A 15,445-nucleotide genomic window follows, 5' to 3' on the forward strand; every position below is an offset into this window, starting at 1 on the left:
CACCCTGCACCCCTGCTCTAGGCAGCCCCAAGCTGCAGAGCGGGCAGCGGGGTCTCCAGGTCTGGTGAGGGCGGCTGTGTGGCTGGCCGACTGGGTGCTGGGGGCTGTGTGTCTGCCTGAGCATTCCCCCGTGTGGGCGGCCATGATGATGTCTGCGTGAGCAAGGCTTCCAGAAATTAATACCCTAACGGACTGCCTGGCACGCTGTCTCCCTGGCGTGGGAAGGGGCGGCCCGAGGATGTCACGGCCAGCAGGGGCAGATGTAGGGGACTGGCTCTTCTTGTTCCTGGGGTAGGGTCACACCTGCCTGTAGCGGTTCAGACTGGTTTTGGGGTGCTGCAGGCGAGCGGTAGACCTAGTGTGGACTGGTGGTCAGGGGCGGCTGCCTGGAGGAAGCAGGTCTGGAGGAGGTGTGGGTGTGGGTGGCTGCTGACCGGCCCCTGGGCTAGCCGAGCTCTGCTGCTTGCCTGGCCGTGCTGCAGCTGGGCGTGCATGGGCCCCGTGGGCACCGGGACCGGGCACCCTGGTCCTTGAGCCCAGGGAGGTTCTCCAGCTCCCCCCCGGGCCCAGAAGGCAGGTTCTAGCCCTGCAGTCATGTCACTGAGCGTGTGGCCCGCAGCCCAGAAGCAATTACCCTGCAGTCCCGGCTGAAGGCTCGAGCCAGCCCCTGTCAATGATTAACGCGAGTCCCAGCCACTGGAGGCCACTGCCAGCCGGGAGCTGCTCCCAGACCTTTCTGGGGGCACCCTGCCCTTCTTTTGGGGAGGCAGGAAACACCCCACGGCCCCGCTGGGGAAGTCGGCCCCAGCCGAGCACCCCTCGCCTGCGGAGTCCGCCTCCTGAGCCTCGTCCCCTTGGGTTGCGTGGCCTCAGCAAACTCCCTTCCTCTCTCAGTGTCAGGGCTGAGCTCGGTCTGAGAAGAGAGCAAAGCTAATTGGTCAAATAGGCATTGAACCTGCCGTCCTGACCCCATTAGCGCGGGTCGAGCCGGCCGCTGCCGACCGCTGGAGCTGACGGACTCGGCCCTTTCTCTTCCCGGGCACTCTGCCGAGGCCCAGCCGGGCGTGGGCCCGGGGGCAGGTCCCGTGGGGTCTTTCCCGCGAGGCTGGGCAGCACTGGGGAGGCCTCCCTGGCATGCTGTGTGGCACTGCAGTGGCACGTGGCGGCTCAGAGCCAGGCCCCACGGAGGCTGCAGGCCACACTGGGAGGCTGTGCTGGGACAGGCCAGGGGAAGGCGTGGGGAAGGCAGGGGCCACCATCCCAGTGCCGCTTCGAGAGCCAGAGCTGGGGGACCAGCCCTGACCCTGTCCGGCCCGTGGGGACGGGGCCTGGGGCCGCACCTCTCCATGCTTGCCGTCTTCGTCTGGGGCTGGAGTGCGCAAAGCGCTGAGTCACCTGGGAGTTCTGTGCGATCAGAGATGCCCGGCTGCCAGGGGCGAGGCCAGGCAGGTGCACTTTTGGGAGGCACCCTGCTGGGGGAGCCCAGGAGTGGGGGCGTTCCCAAGGCCCCTTCTGTGTTCGCGGTTGCTCTCACCCTGAGTGCCCCCCGGGAGTCCCTCCCCCATAGGAACAAGGGGCAAAACCCTGCCTGCCCAGCCCTTTGGTGATAGCCTCCTCCTCCTCCAGGAAGTCCTCCCACTTTGTCTTTCCATTGGGGGCCGAGAATTACAAAAAGTGCTGGGAGGGACCTTGGGGAGCGCGTCGTCCAGGGGATCCGCCCTGCCTGCCTGCCTGGTCTCAGCCCCATCCCAGCAGAGGGGCGTGTACACACTCCTGTGTTTGGTACCTGGTGCTCACGAGCCCCTGGGTGACCAATCCACGCCCGAGCCTGCCTGCGGGCGGCAGGGGAGCGTGCCGCCTGACTTCCCTCGGGGCCGCGCTCCCGTGCCACTCCACAACAATGTTCTATTTTGGTGCTGTTCTCCTGAACGGCAAGACAGCAGGTTTCTGGGCGTCCCGTTGGAGCCGCCTTTGGGTTTTTGTAAACTGGGCTAAGCTGTTCTCCAAATGCCTGTTGCCCTCCCCACCCCCCCAACTCTTCCCCAGACGGTGCCAGCGGCTGGGCAAAACACAGAGAGGCTGCAGAGCGTTCGTGCACACGTTCAGGTGCGACCTGGTGCTGGCAAAGACTTCGGGGTGCCACAGGAGGTTCCCCCACCAGGGAAGCACAAGGTGGTGAGCCCAAGCGTCCCCCAAAGTCTCCCTGTTGAGAAGGTGAGGGCAGGGTCCCCTCTCCTGGAACTGACTTCCTCTCCAGTCTACACTGCTCCCCACGGCCCAAGAAGAGCCCTGGCTTGTCCGCCCAGCCATCAGCACTCGCTGTTCAGACCCGTGCCTGCCGGGACCGGGGGCCAGCCTCCCAGGGGAGCAGCTGCCCTCGGCTGGCCTCACCCTCGGTCTGTGTGTCTCTGTCCCAGTGGGGAACTGAGGAAGGCCGGAGAGAGGCAGGACTTGCTCAAGGTCATGCTGCGGGTTAGAGGCAGAGCCTGCCTGGCCGCCTTGGCTGTCTGGCTTGGGCCCCTCTGCTGAAGCCCAGGCTCCCGCCTTCCTGGTGTGCTCAGGTCCCGCCCCCTCTTTGGGTCCCGGGGAGGCAGCAGCATCCATCCACACTCCAGGCCTGCAGGTGGAACCTGACCCCTCCGTGGGAGGCTGGGATGCAGCTCCTGGCTTCTGGCTTTGGCCTGGCCCAGGCCTGGCTGTTGTAGGCATTTGGGGGCGAGACCCAGCAGATGGGAGATCTTTCTGTCACCTTCTCAGAAAAACCGACTGTGGTCCTCAAATGACTGATGAAGATTCTTGCAGGAAAATTAGGAAGCAGAATCCAGAAAACCCACCCCTCCCCCCAGCGCCAGGTGCCCTTGGGCTTGAGCCTGGACCGCTCTACCTGGGAGCCCTGTGATCATTCGTCAGAGGACTGAGGTGCGTTAACAATAGAGCCCTGGTGGCCAGGTGCGGGTGCGGAGAAGAGAGCTGCGGTCTCCTGCAGTGGGGAGACCCTGGGGCCAGCGGCAGGGAGGCTGGGCGAGGAGCAGGCAGGGGGAGGCGCGTTTCCCCTGCAGAGGCCGGAGCTGGGTGGCCCAGCCTGGCCCCCAGAAGGCTGCCTGAAGCAGCTGACCCAGCCCTGTGGGGCTGGGGGAGGAGGAGGCTAAACTGCAGATGCCAGGGCCAAGGCAGGAGCGAGCTCCTTCGGGGGGGGGGCAGTAGTGAGGTGGGGGGAGGTGGGAGAGGCTAGCCGCTCTGCCTGCTAGGTGACACACAGGAAGTGGACAGGCAGGGGTGGCAGGTGGACTTGGTTGGTGCCATCACACGGCTCTTACGGTGCTGGGGGGGCGGGGTGGGGCAGAGGAAGGCGTTCCTGAGGTTGTGCACCATGCGTGTTTGTCGTGGGCTCACAGGCATGAGACTGAGCGGGGCTCCTGTGCCCACACACCTGTCCTCCCGCCCCTCCCCCCTGCACCCTCACCCTCCTCGGAGCAGTCTTCTGTGGTTAGCTCTGGCCCCCCAGTGTTTAGGGGACCTTCACAGCGTGCGGCACGGGTCAGTGCTTAAAGGTAGATTGATTTTTCTGATTTTCAAGGCAAGATTTTCCCTTTGTGGGGAATGTAGAAAAGTAGGATGGGGAAAGCAAAAAAAAAAAAAAAAAAAAAAATCACCCCAGATCTCACCACTTAGCCATAATCAGCATTAACCTTTCAGTGTGTTCTTTTTTAAATTTTATGTTTGGGAGTCTTGTTTTCTACTGATAGCAGTGCTTAATCCATCCACCCAGCCATCCTTCCCCCACCTACCCACCCATCCCCCTACCCATCCCCCTACCCATCCATACCCCATCCACCCACCCATCCATCCATCCCCCCACCTACCCACCCATCTCCCCACCCATCCATCCCCTCACTTACCCACCCATCCATCCCTCCCCCCACCTACCCACCCATCCCCCCACCCATCCATCCTCTCACTTACCCACCCATCCATCCCTCCCCCCACCTACCCACCCATCCATCCATCTCCCCACCTACCCACCCATCCCCCCACCCATCCATCCCCTCACTTACCCACCCATCCATCCCTCCCCCCACCTACCCACACATCCCCCCACCCATCCATCCCCTCACCCACCCATCCATCCCTCCCCCCACCTACCCACACATCCCCCCACCCATCCATCCCCTCACTTACCCACCCATCCATCCCTCCCCCCACCTACCCACACATTCCCCCACCCATCCCTCCCCCACCTACCCACCCATCCATCCATCTCCCCACCTATCCACCCATCTACCCATCTATCCACCCACCTACCCACCCATCCCCCCACCCATTCCCCCACCCATCCATCCCCCCACCTACCCACCCATCCATCCCCCCACCTACCCACCCATTCATCCCCTCACTTACCCACCCATCCATCCATCTCCCAACCCCATCCACCCACCCACCCGTGCATCCATCATCCATCTGCCTACTCATCTGTCCATCTGTCCTCACCGCCTCCATTTCCCTATGCATCCACCCTTGCATTTAACAAGATAATTTTGTTGCCCCTCCCCCCTCCAGCCAGGCTCTGTGTTCTGGTCTTGAAAAAGGAAATACCTTCCAGCAGGAGGCGCACGTCAGGACTGGGAGAGGAGACTCATCCTGGGTCTGCCTGGTGGCGCACGGAGGGGCTCCTGGGAGATGTGCAGCTGCCTCCTCCCTTGTCCTTGGCCCCCCCTGCCAGGACCACCTGCTCAGACCAAGTAGGGAGAAGGGGCACCCTTATGACAAGGGGCACCGTGGCGTCAGGCTGGTGACAGCAGTGGCCTCGCCGCAGCACTGTTTCCGCTGTCGGACACCCGGCCTGTGTCTCTACCACTCTCGGCTCCGGCCCTCACCTGTAACGTCTCCACCATCGTCTTCAGCACCACGGCGGCCGTGTGCTGTGGCTGCTGCTGCTGGGGTTCGGATGCCGTGACTTCTCCCCGATCATCCAAGGCCTGGGACCGCCCAGCAGGGAGGGGCCAGGGACCTCAGGGCTGCTCGTGGGGGTGCTGCCACTGCTGGGCCCCCGCCTCTCGTACAGCTGCCCACTCATCCACTGCTGCCCCTTTGCGTACTTATCAGGCCCTGCCTTGGTTGGTCAGAGGCACCGTGCCAAGTTCAGAGAGTCCAGTGACCACAGCGAGACAAGTGTGATGTGGGGACAGCACCACGAGGTGGGAGAAGGGAGGCATGGGGGTCAGGCAGGGTTGGGGGCAGCAGGTCAGCGAGCCCAGAGGCATGCTGGGTACTGGCAGTTGCCGCGTCTGGAACAGCGTGTGCGAGGCGGGTAGTGGGGAGGGTCAGGGAGAAGGAGGCTGAGGCCAGATCTTGGGTTTCGGCTGAGGTGAGGCAGGGTGGATGGGCTTCGGGCTTTTGGAAAGTGGTTTGGAGAGAACGGTGATCCCTCCCTGACCCCAAGGGATACGAGGTCCTGGGTCAGCCAGAAGCCCAGTTGGATGCCATCGGAGTCACCCACAGGACCTGATGGGACTCCAGTTTGTTGTAGAAAGCCCCAAAGCTGGTGGTGGACCTGGGGCAGTGTGGCAGGCAGGAGGAGAGAAATCTCCATTGCACAGCGCGGAGCAAGGAGCCGGCAGCTGTCGCTCCTTTCCCTGGCTGCTTGAGGGGTCAGGGGGCAGGGAAGGTCTCACAGGTTGAAGCTGCGGATGAGCGGTGTGTGGGGGCTCGTGTGGGGGCTCATGTGGGGACCCTGGTTGGCCCGTGGTGCCTGTGGCCGCCCCGTGATTGGTCAGCGACGCTGTGATCTTTCGAGACGTGTGAATGATGGGCTCCAGTGGGTCTGGTGGTGACGACTGCTTGCTCAGGGCCTGCAGTTCCTGGGGCTTGAAAATAACTTCCGGAACATCCAGAGGTCACATCCAGGGGAAATGAGTGATCCCAGAGTCTGTGACCGGGACCCTTGGGCTGCAGCCCCCTCTGCCTCGGTATGGTGAGTTGATGCAGCAAGAGCAGGGCAAGGGAGGCCAGCTGGGCACAGCCGGGGGCCCAGAGCCCATGTGATGGAGCAGGCGGAGGGGGAGGGGGAGGGGGAAGGGGAGGGGGTCTCCCAGGGCTCCGGGGTAAGCATCTGAACGCTGGCACTGCCACTGTCTGGGAGCAGAGGAAGCTGCTCTGTCGTGGCTGGATGTGTCACGGCCGTGGTTGCCACGGGACACGGGGGCGTAGCCGTGTCGTCGGCAGGTGGACGCACGCCTGGAGCTCAGGAGTCAGGTCTGGTTTCCAAGTGGGCAGAGCAGTCACGCAGCCCTGGGAGCTGGTGAGTCACCCAGGAGACACGCACAGGGGGAGAAGAGAGGAGGCCCAAAGGAGGGACACGTGGGAAGGTCACGCGGGGCAGCGGAGCCTGTCGTGGGAAGGGAGAGGAGAGGCAGAGGGCACAGAGGAGGACGCCGGCCGCGTCGGGAGGCTCGGACGCCGTGCAGGAGACCCAAGGGCAGAGTGGCCCACGGTGTCCACGGTGGGGACGGCCCAGGCAGAGCCCCTTGGTTCCACAGCTGGGCGTGGACTGGTGTGGAGAGAAGGGCAAGGAGGGAGTAGGGGTGGCGACAGCCCCAAGAAATGCTTCTAAGAGGACAGGAGACAAGATGCGGGGAGGGTGTGCTCAGGGCTTCAATGTTTTTTTTTTTTTTCAGCTTAGAGAGTTGAAAAGAGAGATGGGATGGGAGGGGGTCAGCAGGTGGGGGAGAAATAGACCGGGGGAGGGGAGGGAGGGAGGGGCATCCCCACCGCTCCTGCTCTGTCTGGAGAAGAAGGCGGTGCCCACGCTGGTTTCAGGGCTTTGTGGAAGGGGAGATCATTCCAAGTCCCCAGCGTGGAGAGGGCGTGGGGAAGTCCACCAGGGACCTTCCGGAAGGACGGGGTGGCAGAGGCCAGGGCCCAAGCAAGCACAGAGGCCACAATGAAGATGTTGGGGTCCCAGGAGCTCAGGAACTCGGGTGTTTGGCAGGGGAGTTTGGGAGTGTGGGGTTTCCTGCCTCCATGCACACATGCAACGGGTGGGGGCAGGCATCTGGCCTAAGACGCTCCCCCCCATCAGAGGGCCTGGCTCTGCTCCAGATTCCAGCTTCCTGCTGGTGCACCCCGGGAAGCAGCAGTGGTGGTTCAGGTACTTGCGGGTCCTTGCCGCCCACGTGGGAGACCCGGGTGGAGTTCCGGGCTCCTGCTGTGGGCATCTGGGGAATGAACCAGCAGATGGGAGCGCTGTGTCTGTTGGTTTCTCCCTTTGCCGTGAAGTGTTGGCGCGGCCCTGGCCCGGGGTGTGATTTGGGAAGTGGGGGCTGCTGCAGAGAGGGACCCTGGAGGTTGGGTCCAAGGGAGGGTCTAAGAGGTGTGTGCAGTGCAGGCTGTGGGGACGCTGAAGTTCAGGCAGAGCAAACTGAGCTGGAGAGAGAAGAGGCCATGGCGCGGGCGCATGGCTCAGGCGGGGCCGGAGGCGGGACAGCTGGAGGTGGTGGCGCGGCCCAGGTGTGTGCTGGTGGAGTGGACAGCAGCCGAGTCACCGCAGACCGGGCTTCCAGCTCCCGGAAGCCTGGGTGTCGTCTGGGCTGGTGATCCAGACTGGCAGGATTGGGAGTGGCACGGAGGGTTGTAGGACCAGGTGCAGACCCCAGCCAGGTCCCCAGACGACACTGGGAGGAGGGCTGGCAGGTGAAGGACTCCCCGAGGACCCTGGAGACAGGAAGTAGCTGCAGTGAGGGGAGGGTGCTAACTCATCCCTGGCCTGGGGTTTTGAATGCTGGGGAGCAGCACCCTCTTAGGACACAGCTAAGGCTCGCATGTAGGGCAGGTGCAGAGGTCAGGGGGTGGGAGAGAGTGCAGGGGAGGTGTGGGGGGTGCAGGGTTGGGGTGTACAGAGACACTGCCAGCTGCACCTCGGCCTGACTAGGGCTGGTTGGAACGCAGGCTCCAGGTCAGGCTGTTTGGGTTTAAATTCTTGGTCAAGGCCAGCGCCACGGCTCAATAGGCTAATCCTCCACCTGCAGCGCTGGCACACCGGGCTCTAGTCCCAGTCGGGGTGCCGGTCCTGTCCCTGCTGCCCCACTTCCAGGCCAGCTCTCTGCTGTGGCCCGGGAAGGCAGTGGAGGATGGCCCAAGTGCTTGGGCCCTGCACCCCATGGGAGACCAGGAGGAAGCACCTGGCTCCTGGCTTTGGATCGGCACAGTGTTGGCCGCGGCGGCCATTGGAGGGTGAACCAACGGCAAAGGAAGACCTTTCTCCCTGTCTCTCTCTCTCACTGTCCACTCTGCCTGTCAAAAAAAAAAAAAAATTCTTGGTCAAAGGTATATAGCAAAGTTCTCAACATCTTATGCCTCGGGCTTCCTTCCTCATCTATAAAATGGGCACAGTCGTAGCATCCGCCACCTAGGGCTTCCGTGAGGATTAAATAAACTCCTCCGTGTGAGGCACTCAGACTCCCGGCGAGCAGTGGGAGCCCCGCGGACGCCGACTGCTGCCCTCCCCTCCTGTGCCTTCCCGGGAAGCCAAGGAGAATCTCCGGGCTCCCACCTCTTTCAGAGACGAGGACTGCTGGATTCTCGGGCTCTGTGGTTTGTTGGGGGCTGGGAGGGAGTTAGGGGGCACCTGATGGAAGGGGCCGGGCGTGACCCTCACAGGAGCAGCGGCAGGGACCGGGGTTGGCAAACCCCGTGGAGGAGCAGGGAGCCGAGCAGGGCTGCAGGTGCGGGAGGGATTGCCAAGCGTGCTGGTTCTCAGGGGGAGGAGCCGGCGGCAGCAGAGCGTCGTGGGGAGGGTTTGAGCCCCGGGGTTGAAATGCTGACCACGCCACAGTGTTTGGGAGGACACCACTGAGTCGCGTTTGGTCCTTAGGGGTGTGGACAGCGGCCCGCCGGGTAGCACATTTTACAGGCAGGTGGGGTGCAGGCTGGGGGCGGGAGCAGTGTCCCGGGTGAGAGCCGTGTGCAGCAGGAGCAGGAGGAATGCGTGCTGCTCCCCCCCCACCCCCCGGGGAGATAGCAAGGCGGCCGCCAGCACTGCGGGCAGGGGCAGGGGAAGGCCCTCTCCCTCCAGGATCGCCCAGCGTCCACTGAGCTGGAAGCAGGGCCCAGGCTGGACCGAGGGGCTCAGAAGAGGCAGCTCCCAAGTTGTCTTGAAGGGTGAGGCAGAGTCAACAGCAACATTGACATCTGGCGGCCGACAGGTTTCCCAGTGGGCAGGGGACACGGTGGGTCTGCAAGGGAGTGTACACAGTGGGTATACACCCTGTGTGTGAAAGTGGCCGTGCAGGGAGGACAGAATGCGTATGGAGAAGAGAGTGGTGGCAAAAAAAAAAAATTCACATACTTGTGTGTTTTCGTGTGTATGCACACGTGTGTGCGCGTGCCTGGGTGCTCGGACAGGCGTGTGTGTGTTGCGGACACGAGGAGGAGGCTGAACAAGGCCACCCCGCCTGGGACCGCCGTCCCTGCTGCTCTGTTCCGTTGTCTTCCTCATTCTCTTCCATCTCTGGAGAGAGAGGACCATGGTCTGGTCGTTGGGTCTTGTGGCTCCGGGTCAGGATGCCCGTCTCTTCCCTGTCCCGTGAAGCTGTGTCCTTCCTCCCAGACTGAGCCGTGAGCGGCTGCCAGTGGACAGGTGCCAGTGGACAGGACTGTGTGGCCGTTGCCGTCCTATTCCTCCTGCACAGGGGCCCTGCCCCTCCAGTGCCTGCTAAGGGGCGACCGCCTGTCTGCGTGGATCTGCGGGTCCAGCTAATAAGCACCATCCAGGCCTGGGATCCTGGGGCCGAGCCTGGGCGGGGCTTCTTGCTGGCCAGGACCCCCTGTTGGCTTAGAGAGCCCCAGGGCAGGGGAGGGCCCCTGACTTCGGAGAGGCAGAGGTGGTAATTCAGATGGTTGGCGACTCCAGTGTGTCTCAGTCTGGCTGCCTGCAGCCTCCATTCCAGGGACAACACCACCACCAGGAAGCCACCTGGATTGGGGACTTGCTCACGAATGATTTGAGGGCCAGTGTGGTGCTAGGGGGAGCACCAGGCATCAGCTTGAAGCCTTGGAAATGCTACTTTGTGGGCCTTAGTTTTCCCTTCTGCGGGATGGGTGCAAGCACGCCCGGCTGAGTAACACTGAAGAGGTTGCTGTGTTCCCCATCACAGGGGACTCGAAGGCACCTCATCAGGGGAATGAGTCCCCAGAGCCCCCTTTGAAGGCTCTCCTCTCTTGTTCCTGGGGTGAGGGGTGGCTGCACTGCTGAGGTAGGGCTACCATCCCCCCACTGTGGGCCAACCCCAAGAGCCAGACTCGGCAGTCCCCAGACCTCCCTGCCTTCTGGGTGGTGTTGGGCCAGTGCATCTCTCTGGGCCTCACTGCCATCACTGTGCGACTCCAGTGATGGCTGCAGGCTCAGCGCCGGTGTGCCGGGAAGTGCAGCACAAAGGAGGCGTTCAGAACGCTAGGTGTTTGGGGTCTGGAGGGGCAAAGGCCTCCAGTCACCTGGGAACCAGCGTCCGGCGCGACAGCCGTGGAGCTGCTGGCTATCCCAGGGAGGCGGCTGAGGCAGCCCCAGCAGACGGGGCCGCCCCTGCGCCAGGCGCTGTCCGTGGTGCTGAACACAGCTCGGTCTCTCTGCCGGGCTGTTGGAGACCACACCAGCATCTGGTACGCAGTGAGGAAGGGTGGTGCTCGTGGCCAGGGCAGCCCCCAGACCCCTCCGCCCACCTCCTCCAAGGCACCTTCCGGCCTCACCATTCTCGCCGCCCACCCGCGCCCCCAGATCCCACCTGTTTGGAATCCTGGGCTCCTGGGATGGTTTCTTACCATCTCGCCTTTGTATCCAGGCCTGGTCTTCTGACAGGATCATGAGTTCTGTGGTCAGGGCGTCTGTGCTGAGGAAAATAGGCTCTGCCCTCTGATTAATTGGGGGCGTCGTGGCCCCTGCCTTCTGCCCTGGCTCTCCTGGGTCCGTGATCAGCTCCCCTCCCTCTCCTGCCCCTCCGCAGGCACTTGGCCGTGGCTTTCCTCTGGGAGGTCTGACCTTCTCTCTCTCACCTCTGCCTGCAAATGCATAGCTTTGGGTGATTGATTTACTCATTTCCAACAGCCGGGCAGAGGCCAGAGCACTTGCAGTCAGCACTGCGTCTCCTTGCAGTCGGGCCTGTGGGGACCCTCGCTGAGCCCGAGAGGAAGCTGGCGTTGAAGAAGTACGGGGCTTGTAGCGAGCGATGGGCCGGGGGTCCAGCCCCGGTTGGCCCCAGAGCTTTGCCTCTGCTGTTCCTGAAGCACTCTGGGAGGCCTGGGACGGTGAGGGGAGGGGGACGTGCCCGTGCTCCAGCCCCAGCCCAGACAAGCACCCCAAAGTGTCTGCAAAGTCTGGCTTGGAACAATGAGCCAGAATGGGTGTTTGTGCCGCGTGTAATTTGGGTTTCTGAAGACCACTAAATGTGAACATTCTCCTGTTAATTACCATCTTGAATTCGGTCTGTAATGGAGGGAGCCGGAGCCGGAGAGCATGGAGGACCGTGCCAGAGGGCCTGCCCTAGTCAGTGCTTTCTGCCGCCTGCGCCCGCTTCAGGTGCCCACGGCCCTGTGCCTAGGCCACGGTGTTTGGTTTTTCCGAGAGGCTAAATGGAAAGGAGTTGCCGCTGTGTGTGGGGCGGGGGGGGGGATCCCCAGCCGTGGTGTCTGCGTGTGCGCAGCTGTCTCCCGGTGGTGAGCCTGCGACAGGCTGGGACGTGCAGAGCTTGAGAGCAACCCAGGAAGCCTGCTGTGAGCTCGGTGCAGGGCTGGGGTCTCCCAGCTGGTGTGGAGGTGTTGGGGCAGGGAAGGAGTCAGAGTGAACTCTCGGCGTCCATCTTAGGGAGCCTTGGCCCCCACCAGCCCCCGAAGGGGCCCTGTGATGTGGGACGCCAGCCTTGGTCACCTTCAGCAGGGCAGGCCCTGGGCCCAGTGGCACGGGCTGGCCCTGCCGTCCCCTCAGCCCATGTCGGTGCCTGGTGGAGAACACCCTCGGGCAGTGACTCTGTACCCGCCTGGGCCTGTCCAGGCTGGCCCTCGAGGGAGCTCCTTCCTCCTGCCCACTTCCCTCGCGCCAGCCTCCTGCGCTGGAGAGAAGCAAACACGGTGCGGGGCTGCATCCTGGGGGAGGGCGGGCTGCTGCCTCTCTGGCCTGAGGAAACAGCTCTGCACAGCAAAGCTTTGGTCCTGGGGTGGCCCTGGAAGCTGGTGTGAGGCGGCCCCGGGAATGATTGGCCACACCTGCTGGGTGGGTGCGGGGTCTGTGCCCGCCTTGCGCTGTTTCCTTACGTTGGAGGATCAGGATCGCTGGCTGGGCCGTGTGTCGTCGCTGGAGGTGCCTCTGACCTTCCTCAAGCGAGAAGCACTTGCCAGGGATTCGCGGCCTTAGGGGAAAGGACGCAGGCGGCTTGGGGCCGTGGTCTCCTCTTACTGCGCTGGGTGACCCCTGCTGTTAACACCCTCTGCTTCCGATGCTGTCCTTGCCCTGCACTGCCCCACTAGGGTGCAAACCTCTGGGGAGGGAGGTGATCGGGGCCAGCACAGCACCCGTGTGGGCAAGGGCCAGGTCGGCATTGTAGGGCCCACCACAGGGAGGGCAGTGGTGAAGCCAGCACGGAGCTGAACCCCGGCTGTGCCTGCACCTCCCCAGCTCTCTGGCTCCCTGGCCACTGGGACGGGGGCCTAGGAGCCTGTCTCAGGCCACAGCGGGCCCTCGGGGAAGGTTGGACATCCGGCCTGAGCCCGAGGTGGATGCGGCAGCCTCTCTCTGGTTGGCACAGTCTGCTTTGCCTTTCAGCCTGATTCGCACGGAGGGCGGTGCCGCCGCCCTGAGCCTCCCCGCCCATCTCCCACCGGCCCTCCCCGTGACCCACACTCCCTCTGCTGCAGGTTCTACTGGGACCTGACCATGCTGCTGCTGATGGTGGGGAACCTGATCATCATCCCCGTGGGCATCACCTTCTTCAAGGACGAGAACACCACGCCCTGGATCGTGTTCAACGTGGTGTCCGACACCTTCTTCCTCATCGACCTTGTCCTCAACTTCCGCACGGGCATTGTGGTGGAGGACAACACGGACATCATCCTGGACCCGCGGCGCATCAAGATGAAGTACCTGAAGAGCTGGTTCGTGGTGGACTTCGTGTCCTCCATCCCCGTGGACTACATCTTCCTCATCGTGGAGACGCGCATCGACTCCGAGGTCTACAAGACGGCCCGCGCCCTGCGCATCGTGCGCTTCACCAAGATCCTCAGCCTCCTGCGCCTGCTGCGGCTCTCACGGCTCATCCGCTACATCCACCAGTGGGAGGAGGTGAGCTGCCAGACCCAGCCCCTCAGGGAGACGGGCTGTTCCCCGCCCACCACGGGCGACCTCAGAGGGTCGGACCTGGGCTTTGGGGTTGTCACAGGTACGCGTGCCCCGAGAGGCCAAGCATTCGTAATTTCTTGATCTTTTGTCATGTGTTAGAGGTTGCACCGGGAGACTCTCATGCAGTGCCGTGGGAGTCTGCAGAACACAGGGGGTGCCACGTAGATATGCCAAGACACCTGTCTATCACAGGGGGAAACCGCGACACAGCAAGATTGATGCCAGGTCACAGGTGAACCTGGAATGTGGAGCCTTCCCTGTTAACTACTGCAGGGTTTTGCGGTTTGTTTTTTTAAATACAGATTTTTATTTATTTACTTGAAAGAGTCCGAGAGAGAGAGAGAGAGAGAGAGAGAGAATCTCCTGTCTGCTGGTTCACTCCCCAGGTGTCTGCAATAGACAGGGCTGGGCCAGCCAGAAGCCAGGAGCTTCATCCGGGTCTCCCACACGGGTGGCAGGGGCCCATGCACTCGGGCCGTCCTCTGCTGCTTTTCCCAGGCCATGAGCAGGGAGCTGGATTGGAAGTGGAGCAGCCGGGACACCAACTGGCGCCCATAAAGCTACTGTGACGCCAGCGTGACCCACGTGGGGGCGGCGTCATGCTGGCATCACAGTCAGTAGCTTTGCCCACTGCACCGCAGCGCTGGCCCCTGCCGCGGGGTTTTGCAGGGTGCAGACTCCTAGCCTGCTGAGGCCAGGCAGGGACATGGATGCGTGAGGGGCAGTAGGAAGTGTACGGACCAGGGAGAACGGGAGAAGATGTTTCTGTCCGTACGGGGCAGCCGCTGCCGGGCGCCAGCCAGGTGCTGCCAGGCGGGAAGGAGCCTCGGGTTGCTACGTCTACAGATTGGTCACACGCAGCAGAAATCTGGATTTCGGTTGGCAGTTGTCGGACGTTGGGTGTTTCTGGAGCAGACCCCGAGATAAGGATTTGCATGGAAGTGGTTTTCTGGGAGACCTAGAATGGGACAGGGGGAGGGGTGCGGGTGGGACGTCCAGGGGTGACTGTGGCCCATTCCACCGGGGAGCTCTGGGCAGCGCACGCCACTCCTGGGCGTTGTCCAAGCCGGGGACAAGGAGCTGGCCTGCGCGCTCCCTTCCCTGTCAGGCTGTGGCTCGGGAGCAGTTCCGGCCCAGCTGGCCCTGGGCTGAAGCAGTCGGATGACGGACACAAGGCTGCGGTTGTGCTCTGGTCTGTGCCTGCCTCTGACCCAAGTGACACAGTCTGTGGCAGTGGCCAGCAGGCTAGCGCAGGGCACCCAGGGTTGGGAGGTGCTCTTGGGGTGGACCCCTGGCATCCCAGGTGCTGTGGCTGGGGGGCGTTGCCGAGCGATGCTTCTGGTGGCTGTACCGCTGGTCTCCTGGCCCCCTGAGCCCCCCTGCAAGACTGGATGGCAGCCTCACGTCCGCCCCCCGGCAGCACCCCGGCTGACAGCCGGGGTCCTGGCAGATTCAGGTCAGAGGCGTCATGCGGGCACGTGCCCCAGAGAATGCCTGCACCCACGTGGCTGAGCCACTCTGCGGAGAAACTCTTTCTGGCTTGGAATTCTGCCTTATTCCTGCTGACGGGGCTGGGGACTTGCTCAAGGTCGCACAGTGGACCTCTGGCAGGACGGGGGCAGAGCCAGTCGGCTCTCGGGGCTCCTGGCCGCGTGGGTGTCCCCTGCCTGGCAGGCCGAGAGTTAGGAAAGGAGAGGCCCGTGAGTGCCCTGGCAGTGCCGCGGTGCCGGGGTGTGCTCTGGGCCCCAGAGGGCCGGGGCGATGCCAGCTGTGTCTGGGAAGCAGGCGGCGGGGAGTTGGGTGTGTGATGGGCTGCGTGTGGGATGTCTCCCGACAGGGGGCAGCACCCAGGAGGGTGGCTGGGCTGCTCCGAGGGGCCCTGGAGGAAGGGTGGAGGCCCACTTCCTGGAACACCCTGGCAGGTCGTCTCCTGGCTTCCGTCCCCGGCGGGCTCCTGGGACCCTGAGATACCCCAGCCTCTGTGCCTGGTTCTTCTCAAGCTTCGGTTCCTGTGGGGTGAAAGTGGGGGCGGGGAGGCGGTGACCCTGCTCCTCTCTAGGGCCTGGG

General features: G+C 63.3%; 1 protein-coding gene across 1 annotated transcript in view; it reads left to right on the forward strand.

Moving 5' to 3' along the window:
- The window catches only part of HCN4 (hyperpolarization activated cyclic nucleotide gated potassium channel 4), a 36,636-nt gene that overhangs the window by 8,246 nt on the left and 12,945 nt on the right, over positions 1-15,445 (forward strand). The window contains 1 exon segment of the mRNA NM_001082707.1: positions 12,898-13,321. Coding sequence (NP_001076176.1) covers positions 12,898-13,321 — 424 coding nt within the window.

The sequence above is a fragment of the Oryctolagus cuniculus genome, chromosome 12 (assembly GCF_051225735.1).
Source record: "Oryctolagus cuniculus isolate XC-2025 breed Fujian yellow rabbit chromosome 12, ASM5122573v1, whole genome shotgun sequence".
NCBI lineage: Eukaryota > Metazoa > Chordata > Mammalia > Lagomorpha > Leporidae > Oryctolagus > Oryctolagus cuniculus.